Source organism: Rousettus aegyptiacus, unplaced genomic scaffold (genome assembly GCF_014176215.1).
Source record: "Rousettus aegyptiacus isolate mRouAeg1 unplaced genomic scaffold, mRouAeg1.p scaffold_m13_p_6, whole genome shotgun sequence".
Lineage (NCBI taxonomy): Eukaryota > Metazoa > Chordata > Mammalia > Chiroptera > Pteropodidae > Rousettus > Rousettus aegyptiacus.
This window is the reverse complement of record NW_023416309.1, coordinates 88,049,873-88,063,937: the sequence shown is the minus strand read 5'-3', so window position 1 is coordinate 88,063,937 and position 14,065 is coordinate 88,049,873. Positions and strand designations below refer to the sequence as shown.

Sequence of the window (14,065 nt, the reverse complement as noted above, 5' to 3'; positions counted from 1 at the left end):
TAGACTGGATAATTTCCTGCCCTTAAATCACTATTTATTAATGTGTGCTTAAATAAAAGCTAAGAAGATTCCGTTTGGCTGCAGTCTATTCTGTTGGGTATATATTTTAAACAATTTATAAAAATTTTTAAAAATCTCTGTAAATATGTGGTCCATTTCTCTTGAACACTAAAATCAAGAATTGCTTAAGTTTAGATAATAAAAGTGAAACATGTTTTTATGGATTGATGCAATATAATAAAAATGACTTCAAAGATCCTTATAACTTGGAGCATGAATGATAGATTTTATACATTTCTTTGTTTTGGTTAGCAATTTTATACTTATAATACTTTTACTATACAGTCATATATTCTCACCCTGTTTCCTAGGTTGTGCAGGCATTATTATCATTATTACTAGACTTTTCGTCAAATGAAAAATGTGAGATAAAAGTCTGATTACATCTTATAAGATACCAACAGCTTCAGAAGATTAAAACCCACATTAACTAATGCCCAGATGACTGCTTTTTGACATCCTGGACTGTATTTTATAAAGAAGGACCAAGGCTTAGTCTGTAAACTTGGGAATTTTTCACAAAAAGAATATAAACACTAGTTGAACTTCTTAGTGCCCATTTTGAATCAATAGTTTTATGCCCTAGCCTTCTAGAATCTGCTGTACACCATAACCTTAGGTAAGTTGTTTCCTGACTATAACAAGAAAAGCAATGATTAAAAGAATTTGAGGAGTAGAATTTCTGTTTGCAAAAGTATTTCTAAAGTTGGACTTAAAGAAAACAAAGGTTTTGCAAGTCATACAGACAACTGTTTGTCATCTTTCATTTATTTATCACCAAGATATTTCTAATGAATCACATTCCAGACTAACCACTGACTGCTTTTGTTCCTTTAGTGAAGGAGTATGGCAAACAAATGTTTTCCCAGTGAATCAGCACAGAATTCTTGATTTTATTACCTTTGCCCTAAACTTTCCAGACAAAACTAATTGGTAATTTTGCCGTTGGGATCTCACTTGACTTCTGTGTATGCATGATGGATTAGGCTATGAATTGACATTACAGATGTTGCACAAACAACTCCAGTCTTTAGGAATGTTTTATCAGTTCTGAGGGAACCACCTAGGGTGGAAGAATGTCTGTCTGTTTGCTTGCCTGCCTGTTTATCCTACAAAAAACTCACATATGCACATACTACACTCTTAATCTTGGTTGATAAAAAGACTTAGCTAAATTAGGCTCATAATTAACTAATATTACCATTTTAGATTTTTACTTTTTTAAAAATGTCTCTGGAACAAAGGGTCCTAAAATAAACACAACAGTGAAGTTCAAACTCCAGAAAACATTTTTTTTTATGAAGCAGCAATGCACATACTAGCTTGTCATTTTACTAATAAAATTTTTGTCAGGGATTAAGTTATGAATATCCCACACCTTCTTTACAAAGGCCCAAATTTGTGTTTGTGGCCCAGGACTTTATTCTCAGGGCTTGTATAGGCACTACATTATTATCAGAGCACTAATTAGAACTTCTCTTCATTACCAAATTAGGATATTTTTGTGTCGTGTAATTTTTTATCTCTTTAGGATATAATTTTTTTTAATTCTAAATTTCTCTTAATTAGAACTAGTAGTATATATTACTATTCCTCAATCTAGAGTAAAAATTGATCTCACATAATTGTCTTAATTTTTTTCATTCGCTAAAACTTCCTCTTACCCTGCTCATGAAAGAATATAAATAGTAGAAATGTAACTTAACATTTATCTAAAAAGTTTAAATGCTTTCCCCACAAATACCTCTCTGCTCTTATTAGAAATCTTATCCCTGGTCTAACTATGGGTTTGATCTCACCCAGACATATTCTTGCCCAGCCAAGCACTACATCTTTTATTCTGGACAGGCAAAATTATTCCATTATCAAAACTTTGGAAAATGTAATGTAATACAGCTCATGAGACTACATAGATGAGACTTTGAACTGAAGCAAAACCAGATGTCTAATATGTCACAAATAACTGAATATCTTGTTGACTTCACTTAGATTGATCGTACTGAATTACTCGCCCCCTCTGCTGCCCGATAAAGGACCTCAAAACTTGCCACTGTGATGATAATATAACATTTCATCACCAAAGTTTAATCTCCTTATCACTAAAGGGAACATCATTGTCAGTAATTAGGAACTCTTAGGGGCTATGTGTGCAATTAGTGACTGTAACTTGTAACCTGGTCACTAACTAGGGAATTTATAGTGTCCTGAGGTACAGCAGTCTGGGCTGTATGTAGCTGTTTGGCTTCCTTGGATTACCACCATGAAGATTAAAGGACACTGTCCTTCAAAAAAAAAAAAAAAAAAAAAAAAGGAAAAAGGACACTGTCCTTAACTGGAGAAATTAATCTTTGAGGACCTTCATTTGCCATTTTTCCTTAAGAAGTACTCCTTGTACTGATGTTTACCTTGCCACATGGCACATTCTTTTAAATGTATTGAGACTCATTTCATACCCCAGCATAAGGTCTATCTTGGTGAATGTTCCATGGTTACTTAAAAAGAATATGTATATTGTCGGGTGGAGCATTTTATTTTGTTCAAGTCTTCTATATCCATACTGGTTATCACTTTACTTGTTCTATCAACTAATAAGAGAAAGGTATTAAAATTTCCAGCTGTGTTTGTAGATTTGCTTATTTCTTCTTTCAGTTTTGTCAGTTTTTGCTTTATGTATTTTGACAGTGTGTTATTAGGGTACCAGCACATTTAGGATTGTACTAGCTTCCTGAGAATTAGCCTTTTTATCATTATGAAATATGCTTATTCATCTCTAGTAATTTCCTATCCTGAAGTCTGTTTTTATCTAATATTAATGTAGCCACTCCATCTTTTTTATGATTATTTTAAAATAGTTTATCTTTTTTCATCTCTTTTACTTTTTGGTTTTAATGTTTAAAATGTCTCATATACAGTATGTACTAGGGTTTTGCTTTTTAACCCAGTCTGACACTCTGCTTTTCATTTGTATGTTTGGTCTATTTATAGGTGATGTAGTTATCAATATGGTTGGGTTTAAGTAAATCCTCAAAACTATTTTTCTCACTTGTTTTTAGTCTTCTTTTCCTACCTTCTTTTGGATTGAGCATTTTTTTAGTCTATGTAATATAACCACCTTGCAATAATACACTCCATTTCTACCCCCATACTTTATGCTATTATTGTCATATATTTTACAGTCTTTTTTTTTTGCTCTAAACAGTTATTTTTAAAACAGATTTTAAAATAAGGAAAACTCTTCTATTTTTTCATTGCTCTTTACTCCTGTGTATATGTTAAAGTTTCCATCTGGTATCAATCTTTTCTTCTGAGAATTTACTGTAATATTTATTGTAGTGCAGATGTGCTGGAACAAATTCCTTTGGCTTTTGTTTGAAAATATTTTTATTTCATCTTTATTTTTGAAATATATTTTCCATAGATTCTAGATTGACCGATTTTTTCTCCGTTAAACATTTTTGAGAAGTTATTTCATTGTGTTTTGTTTTGTTATTATATCTGATAAGAAGTCTCATCTGTATTTCCCTTTAGATAGTATGCTATTTTTATCCCTCCTGGTTGCTTAAGATTTTCTTGTTATTACTGTTATCGCAGTTTGATTAAGATGTCATTATGAGTTTTAGAAGTTTGATTATGTTTTGTGTTGATCCTGACTGAGGTTTGTTGGGTTTCTTAGATCTCTAAGTTGATGGATTGATGTTTTTCAACAAATCTTGAAAATATTGGCTGCTCTTCAAGTATTTTTCTGTATACAACCCTACCCTCACCCACCCACATAACACCTTTTCCTCTCTTTATGGGACTCTAACTGCATGTATATTAGACTGGTTGGTATTATTCCACAGGCCTCTGAGATTCATTTTTTTTCATAGCCTTTACTGTGTCCTTTAGTTTGGATACTTTCTATTGTCCTCTCTTCAAATTCTCAAATATTTTTTTCTGCAGTGTCTATAATCTGTTGACAATCTAATGAATTTTTCTATTTAGATATTATATGTTTAGCTCTAGAAGTTTCATTTTGTTTTTTAATACTTTCCATTTCTTTCTCATTGTATTTATATTTCTCTTTAAATCATGGATCAGCAAATTTTTTCTGTAAATGACCATGCAGTAAATATTTTAAACCTTGTAGCCCAAAGAGCCCCGTCACAGCTACTCAGTTTTGACATCATAGCACAGAATTAGCCAGAGATAATATGTAAATGAATGTACATAGCTGTATTCTTTGAAACTTTATAAAACTGATGGTGGGCTGACTTTGGCCTGTGGGCTAAAGTTGCCAACTGCTGTGTTAAATCTTTGAACATGTTTATATTAACTATTTTTAAGTTATCTGCTAATTGCATTATCTCCAACATTTCTGGGTCTGTTTCTTTTGACTAATATTTCTTCCAGTTATGAGTCATATTTTTCTGCTTCACATATCTAATTATCTCTTATTGGATGCTGGATATGTGGTGTTAAATAGTTGATTGTGCAGATTTTATTGTCTTCCTTTACAGAGTGTCCATTTTTGGTGGGCAGTTAAGTTACTTATGGATCAGCTTGATCTGTTTAAGCCTTTTTAAAAATCTCGTTATGGCCTTTCTCAAGTAACTTTTACTCTAGGCTCTTTCCAGAGTTCTTCCCTGAATGCTGAGTCTCTTTATTCTAGCTGGTTGAAGCTCAAGTGTTTCCCAGCACTGTATGAACTCTAGGATTTGTTTAACTTACAATTCCATGTTAGCTCCTTTCCCACTAGTTGTATTTTGCGTGGCCTCGTGGACTCTCATCTTAGCATGCAGTGTAGCTTTGTATGCCAAAGTCTCAAGGGGGCCCTTATGCATATTTCTAGAGTTCTTTCTCTACATAGCTCCCTCTTCACTAGTATTCTGCCACTCAAATTTCAACTACTCATCCTCCATGAACTCAGATTTCCTTCTCAGTTCAGCAAGATCACAATGCTGTACTTGGGATCCTCCTCTTTGGACCATGGATTTTGCTGTAGACAAGGAACATGTCCTCACACCAAAAGCCAGAGTCATCGCAGGGTTTCCTCATTTGTGTCTATTCTCTCAGCAGTCAGAAGTCCTATACTGCCTGTGGTGCCATATCTGAAAAGAATTGTTCCAGAAATTTTGTTCATTTTTCTAGTTTTTTTTGCTATAGGAGTGAAAGTCTGTACCACTTACTTCGTGATCTCAAATGGAAAACCCTCAGCCACAGGCCAGGATCTCTAGCCCATACATGTCAACACCTGGATCATCCCATGAGTGTTGGAGCCTCCTGCTCAGGATATTGTGTTATTTTTATGTTTTATGGTTGTTCTTTCTAGGTAGTCTTTTCTACTTATACTATGCCGTTTTTCTTAATTCCTTGTTTCTTCATTTAGTATGGTTGAAATGTTATTCTTTTATATTCGATACACAGTAGTAGGACTTGTATGTTTTAGAAAATACACTTAAAAGGTAGTTTGAATATACGTAACATTTAAAATTCTTTTATTAAAATGATTTTTTTTTTTTTTTTTTTTTTTAGTTTTTTTGTTTTATGTAAACTAATACTAATTTCAGTCAGGTCAGTTATATTTAGGAGCCATTAACCTGTAACAGGTTAATGTTTCCTGTCAGGTAACATAGTTTTAACCAGCATGTCAAAGTAAAGGCTAAGTGGACTTCTGAGAACGAACAAAGAACAAGAAGCTGAGTTATTTGTGTTCATTTTGTTTGGGAACCACCACATCTGCCTCTAAGGCTGAGTAATCATGACTTATTAGTGTGGTTATGGAAAGTATATATCAGTTTAGTTGTGTGGATGAACCGTCCTTTCTTTAGGGAAAAAAATCCCATGAGATTGCTGAAAATTTCCCTTTTTAGAATCACTTAAAATTAAAACGATGAATAAGTCTTCTGTCTTCTTGGATAACGTGTTTAATCTGTTGAGGTACATATTTTATCTCTATTTCTGGAATAGAAATGGAGTATTTTCCTTCTTATATATCCCAGAAATCTCATTATTTTAGCATCCAGGACAGTTCAAATTTGTTTACTTAAATTTATTTCTAGAGTTGAGGGGTAGACTATTCCTGCAGTCTATAGGAGGCAGTTGTGTGATGATACTGTGAATTTATTCTATTTTACTTACTGGTATTACATTTCTCATTTGTGTTTTCAGACAGTAAAGATGGAGCTTACAGTTTTTTTTAATTGCATCTAATACTGAGCTATAAGCATACAGTGAAATTTTTTTGCTGATTATTCTGAATTCACTAAACTTTAAACTTAGGTTTTTGGGGTTTTATAGCATGTTACAAAATACTCCCTTTTCCCTCATTTGTGAAATCTCTTTTGTACACATAGTATTGAAGAAACAATTGTAGATTTAGATGGCTAATAACTTAAAAAAAACCCTTGAATACTCAAAAGCATTCTTTTTAAAAGCTTACTATAATTACTTTTTCAATTAAATATTACTATTTATGGATTTCTGTGAATAAAAACTTAAGAAAAAGAGGAACCAACTAAAAATTCACACAGGTTTTTTTTTTTTTTTTTTTTTTTTTTTTGGTTTAGAAGAAACCTAATAATTAATTGACTTAATGCTAAGTAGAGAACTTCAGTTTTTAGATTTTGTTGAATGAAAATACCTATCGCATTTAGGGAGAAAGGCAGCTTAGATTTATGAATATCTTTTTTTTGTATTAATATGCAAAAATTTTGTTTTGTTTTTTATCTTGGTAGCAGTAGGTATTCTTACTGTCTTATTTTTATCACTGCATCTTATGCGCTTTGTCTTCAATCCACAAATTCTTTCACTGATTTCACAGTGACCACTTATTGTATGTGCGTATATGTATGCCTACATATATATGTGTATATATACATATGTATGTGTGTATGTGTATATATAATATTATCCCATAAATATAGTAATTTTCTTCATAACAGCTAATAGCTGGTAACTTTTGAGGACTTAATATAATGCCCAGCACTGTTCTAAGCTGAAACACTTTATATGAGTTGACTAATTTAAACCTCACAATATCCCCATAATGTAGATTCTGAAGGTATTTTATTATTTCCATTTTATAGATGAGGAAAGCAAGACTCAGAAGGTTAAGTGACAGAGACCAGAACCTAAACCAGAACATCTGGCTCTAGAAGTTTTGCTTACTACTGCTGTGCTATAAACTTTACCTGCAGTATGCTTTAAAGTGAATACTTACACCGAGTGTGTTAGAGCAGCAACATGTTAATAATGCCCAACTTTTAGATCTTAAACCTCATGAGAACTTTGGAAATTAGCATTAGATTTTATTGACATATTTGATTATACTTGGAGTTTTTGAATATTGGAGCTGGATAAAACCATAAAATGAATCAAATTCTCTTGCCTTGCAGAAGAGTAAACTGAGGCCCAGAAAGGTTGAGTGACTTATCTGAGGTTGCTTATTTTCTGACCCTTAATTTACATTCTCCCAATGATTCAAAAACCTAGGCTATTAGAACCTACCTATTTGAAACTCTAAAGAAGCTTATCTGTAACGTACAGGTTCCTACCCCTACCTGTTCAGTAAATCTATTCTTAAGAGACTCAGGAATTTATATTTTTATTAAACTCCCTAGTTGATTTCTATGCACATACCTCAACCTGGCATACATTTGCACTTGGGAACCCTTGAGTTTAATCCTTTTATTACACACCTAAATATTAACTCATTGTAATCTATATAATTATTATTAATTTGTAATATTTCAAAATAAAGGTAAAAAGTAGTACAAAAGCTTCCATAGAAAAAATTCCTTTAAAAGAAAAACTTACTCATACTGGTTCTGCAGCTTATTTTTGTATTAGGACCTCAGTGAAAAAGATGTGTCTAAGAACAAAGTGATGTTCTCAAATTATGCCCAAAGGAATAGGGGCACAGGAAGGTTTTATCAAACGGGAATAATATTCTTATAAATGAGAAATATTGATAAGTAAAATCAATCAAGCCAGAAATCCTCTGGTTTCTAGGGGCTAGTGTTGGAGGAAGGAGATTGACTACAAAAGGACACAAGGGAACTTCTTGTAGTGATGGAAATGTTTTATACCTTGATTAGTTATGATTATCAGCTTGAATATATTTGTCAAATTCATGTAATATTGGCCTAAAAAAGTGACTCTTACTATATGTAAAGTATCAATAAATCTGATTTTGTTTTTAAAGCCAGCCAAGGAAGAATTCTGGGAAGGAATTTTTTAAATTATTAATTGTATTTTGAAATGTTTAGTTAGATTCTTGTTCTTTTAATGTTATTTTTCTATTAATATATAGTGATTAAGGTACTGTTAATATAATGTGTATTGATAATTCCTTTTTCATTGCTATATCTAATCAGAGTTTTCTCATATTTGTTTTATAGGGTCCACACATAGCTTCAGTTACATTGGCTGCTTATGAATGCAATTCAGTTAATTTCCCTGAACCACCCTATCCTGATCAGATTATTTGTCCAGATGAAGAGGGCATTGAAGGATCCATTTCTTTATGGAGCATCATCTCAAAAGTTAGGATTGAGGCCTGCATGTGGGTAAGATGTCCGTTTTCATATTTGTCTAAAATTAGCCTATCTTGATACTTTGTTTTGCCTCTTTGAAATTGAATCTAAATATATTCCAAGTCAGCAGATAATTAATTCATGAAGTTATCGACTAGCTATTTTCAAGTAAAGGAAGTCTTTTAGAGCTTCTCCTATTCATGAATGACATAAGGAAAGAATGAAGACATATGTATTATGAAGCAATTGATGCCAAGTAGACAACAGCAGGAAAAGATAATGCAACTATACTACTTTGGAAAATTATATATTTGATAAACAGATAGCAGGTGGTTATTTATCTCTCAGTCCCATATTGGTAAATGTTATTTCTCTCTCCAGGTTTAAATACTGTGTTTATTCCTAGAAGAATCATTTCATTTCTGACTTGTTATAATACTGAAGTAAGATGAGACATTTCTTAATAAACCAAACTTTACTGTAGTGAAAGTATCAGACTATATGGTTGTATATTGTGATCTTTCTTTCAATTTTAGCAATTATTCTTTTTATGATTCACTTAAGTATTTGGGGGAAGTATTTGTACTGCATGTTCAATGGTAGATGTATTTTAAGCATTTCTATTTTTTTGCTCTGTGCTTAAATTTATTCAGGTGCTTATCATTGAGGAAGAACTTATTTGCTAAAGACTTCCTATTACCATTTGAAGTATTTATTAATTCATCATTTGGTTTTATTAATTTATATATTCCCCGTAACTTTTTTCCCTAACAGTTTCTTATAAAATAAAAAAATGTGGAACAGATCACTTAAAAATAATTTTAAAAATGAATACAATGCCCACAGAAGAAGTGAATTTTCAAAGACATTTAAGTGGTAGCAATTATGTTGTGTTTTAAAAGAACTATAAGGGAAATGTCATACATTGAATTTGTTGAGTATGAGAGACAGGAAAAATTGTCATGTTTCCTGTTACTCTTTTATAAACACTAGAAACAAATTGTACTAATTGCATATGTTTTTAAAATTTGACCACATTAGTCTTTTGATGAAAAATTTTTATTAAAGTAACAGAAGACACTTGGAACATGCTAGAAAGAGATTATGTATACAGACTTTGGTTTTCTAGTTTTCTTTTGTTTTTTTTCAAAAATGATTTACATAGCCAAATTAACACTAATGCAAATAAAGAAAAACTTCCAAGCTGGCAGTGATAACTGCCTCCTCCAAACTCCCATAGTGCATGTTGTCTGAAGTGCTCATTTGGCCTGGCTCTGTGCATGCTTAAATTCATCAACTTGGCTGATTCAGTGGTTGGTTTTCTTCCCCCAAATAAATTTTAAGCTCCTAAAAAATACAGACTGTACCTTAACTTTATTACCCTTAGAGCAGTCAGCATTAGGCTTTGCACATAGTACAAGAATGTCAATAAATACTGACTGATTGGCTGAATGGTCTTCATATTACCTTCTTTGAACCTGTCTTTTGTCATGCACAAAATATAGCACATATCAAGTTATATTTAAATTGGTTCCAATTGTTCTCAACATTTGTTAAGGACAGTACTTTCAACAGAGAATGCTGGGAAAACTGAATATCCACATGCAAAAGAATAAAGTAGTCCCTTACATCATATATAAAAATGAATTCAAAATGCATCAAACACATAAACTTAAGAGCTAAAACCCTGAAACTCTTAGAAGAAAATATAAAGACAATCTGCATGATGTTGAATTTTGGATTAGTTTCTTAAATATGACACCTAAAAGCATAGGCAACAAAGGGAAAAATTAGATAAATTGAACTTCACTAAAATTAAAACCTCTTGTATATCAAAGGGTACTATCAAGAGAGCGAAAGACAACACATAGAATGGGAGGAAGTGTTTATAAATCATAGGTCTAATAAGGGTTTGATATCAAAGTGTTAAAATAATACCTACAACTCAATAACAAAACACAAACAACCCAATTAAAAATTGGACAAGGGACTCGAATAGACATTTCTCCAAAAAAGATATACAAGTGGCCAATAAGCACATGGAAAGATTCTCAACATCATTAGTCATTGGGGAAATGCAAATCTAAACCACAAGGAAATACCTCTTTATACACATTAGGATGTCTATTATTTTTTAAAAAAAGGAAAATAAGTGTTGGTGAAGATGTGGAGAAATTGGAACCCTTATAAATTGCTGGTGGGAATGTAAAGTGATTTAGCTACTGTGGAAAAAGAGTTTTGTGGTTTCTCACAAACTTAAACATAGAATTACCTTATGACCCTCCTCTAATTCCACACCTACATAAATATCCAAAAGAACTGAAAACTAGGACTCAAGTATAAATACAGTTATATGTACTTCACTGTTCAGCAGCATTATTTATATTATCAGAAAGGCTAAAACAACCCAAGTCTCCCTAAACAGATAAATGAGTAAACAAAATGCAGTATATACATGTAAAATTATTCAGCCATAAAAGGAATGAAGTTCTTATATATGGATAAACCTTGTGAAAGCATTATGTTAAATGAAATAAGCCAGACTTAGACAACTATTGTATGATTCCACTTGTGTGAACTATCTAGAAGAGTCAAATTTATAGAGACAAAAAGTAGATTAGAGGTTACCAGATGTGTGGGGAATGAGAAATTAATGTACTGGATAGTTTCCATTTAAATGATGAAAAAAATTTGAAATAGATAGTGATGATGGTTGTACAACTTTGTGAATGCAATTAACACCACTAGATTTTATATTTAAAAATGGTTAAATGGGACACACTCATAAAAAGTACTGCTAAGGTTGAAAAGCTAGATTTAGAGTGTGTTGGACTTGATTCTTACAGTTTACTCTTTCAATAACTGTTTGTGTTCACATCCATATGTTTTGTCCAGGGAAATGTCTTACTTAATTCAAAACTGATACCTTATTTAAAGTTTTTATTTAATTTATACTTTGTAAAGTAAAATACCTTTTTAGATTCTACTGTCATAAAAATACTGAGTCACTAAAATCATTAAAATATGTAGTACCTCCTATTATAGGACGAAGACAAGCATCAGCTTTTTCATATAGGTCTTTGGAACATGTTAAAATAAATTGTTTGATATTGTTGATCAGTAGGTTACCTTCTTTCAGTTTGTATCTTTTTGATCTTCCACAGTTTAGCTATGTCACCATGCCAGGTTTCACAGATTTTCTTTTTATTCATGAATTCCAATAAGAGTTATTACACATCCAGGTACTAAGGGGTCAGAATGAGCAACACTTAACAGTGTCTGCCTTCATGGAGCTTTATATTCTAGTGAGGGAAATAATTATCATGGGAAAATTTATATATAAGTATCATGGGAAATTTATATACTTTATACAATAAATTTTATTTTATATACTTTATATAATAAAATTTATTTTATTTTACATATAAAATTTCCATATAACTATATATATAATTGTATATAAAGTATATAGTTTTTCTATGATACATATGGATGTATGAATCTAAAAAGAATGTGATAAGTGCTATGAAGGAGAAGTCTACTGTATAACACAAAAATGTTCCCTCGCCTGTTATTCAGTTGAGATCTAAGGATAATAAGGAGTAAAGTGGGATAGAGGGATGGCCGCAGGGCAGGTGAAAGAAAAGCACGTGTGAGGACTTTCAGATAGAGAGCATCACATTTTAAGGACATTTATTTATTTATGAAGTCATGATTTGGTTTGGTTTTTTAATTGCAGTGAAATAATATAACAGAGTTTATCATTTTAACCATTTTTAAGTCTACAACTTTCTGGCATTTAAAACATTTACAATGTTGCTTAGCCATCACCAATATCTATTTATAGAACTTTTTTTTCATCCCAGACAGAAACTGTACTCATTAAACAATAACTCCTCATTTCCTCCTCTCCCCAGCCTTTGGTAACCTCTATTCTACTTTCTGCCTCTGTGAATTTACCTAGTCTAGCTACCCCATGTAAATGGAATCATACAATGTCTGTCTTCCTGTGTCTGGCTTATTTCACTTATAATGTTTTCAGGTTTCATCCATGTTGTAGCATGCATCAGAACTTCATTTTTTCTAGGGCCTTTTTAAAACTGACCTCAAAGAAAACTGAAAGCAAATTTTTTTTTTTATATGTAACAGTCTGATAGTTTTACCAGAGTTAGTGTAATTGTTTTTTGGACATTGCTGTAAGAGCCCCGAGTTTCTTAGTGGTTTCAAACTTACCTTCCAAACTTCTGCTTTTAACCTGATTCTTATTTGTAGAAAAATGATTTTGTTTTTAAAGATTATAAACACTGATTATATAAAATTATCATAATTTCTGAGTAGTCAGCATATATGTATAGAATTTCTGCTCTCCAGATTTTTACCAATAAACTTTTGATTCCCTACATAGAAAAGCAAGATGTTGCTGATTTGCATGTGAATCCACTTAACAAAACTTTTCAAAAGCACAAAAAATCAGGAATTCTCTTCTCCCAAAGATCTTTGAATAAAATGAACACTCCCGGATGATATTGTTTCTTTCTTGCCTTTGCATAGTTTGTGCTTATTAAAATATCCAATTCAAGCAACAGGAACCTCATGGTAACAAATTGATATGTAGTAGAGGGTTTTTAGAAGAGTTTTCTTAATTACTGCTTGACCAAATACCACTTGTCTTTCTTTGGTAATAAGGAAACTGTCATTTCTTCCCCTTAATTAAATCTAAGCTGACAGCTTTTCGTGTTCCACAGTTTTTTTTTGTTGTGATTTTATTAAGAATTATAAAATTGTTTAATAAGAATCATGAAATTATGGTACTTCAGTATCTAATTTGAGATAACTGGCTAAATAAACTTCTGTGCCTGGAATAAAATGTCTTTTGGGGAACCTGCTTGGATGACTATATTTCCTTTTTATTTATTTGTATAAAAAATAGAATACTGACTCGCAATTACCATTCTTGTTCCTTGTTAATATGGGAAAACATGAGCATAATTAAATTAAAATATAATAAGAAATATGGTGAATAATAAAACATTATGTAGCTCTTGATTTCATTTCAATTCATTATTACTTCCTTTTTAACTTTAAGGAAACTTGTCATGAGTTTGAATCATATGATTGTTTTCAGAACTATTAAACATTTGACTTAACAGGTTTTAAGAAGTTCATGTTTTTAATAAAATGTTGCAATTAACTTTTCTTCCTACTTTCTGTTATGGGAAAAAAATTTTAAGGACAAATAATTATATAATTAATTCAATATATTATCACCCAACTTCAGCTAATATTAACTCCTGGCTAATATTGTTTTATCTATACCCCTCTCCACTCTGCTTTCAGTTATCTTGAAGCATATCCCAGATAACATATCACGTTTTATGTGTAAATATATCAACCTTAGGTCTTTAAAAACATTTCACACCTAAAAGAAATTAGAAATAGTCTCTTCAAATTAGTTACCCAGTTAGTGTTCAGATTTTTCTGATTGTATT

The 14,065-nt window shown here is 31.6% G+C and overlaps 1 protein-coding gene across 5 annotated transcripts in view; it reads left to right on the top strand.

The window, feature by feature from the left end:
* Positions 1 to 14,065, top strand: part of VMP1 (vacuole membrane protein 1) — a 102,471-nt gene that overhangs the window by 28,065 nt on the left and 60,341 nt on the right. For all 5 annotated transcript variants that reach the window (XM_036222408.1, XM_016143403.2, XM_016143402.2 and 2 more), the window contains one exon: positions 8,442 to 8,609. In XM_036222408.1, coding sequence (XP_036078301.1) covers positions 8,442 to 8,609 — 168 coding nt within the window. The remainder of the gene's footprint in view (positions 1 to 8,441; positions 8,610 to 14,065) is intronic.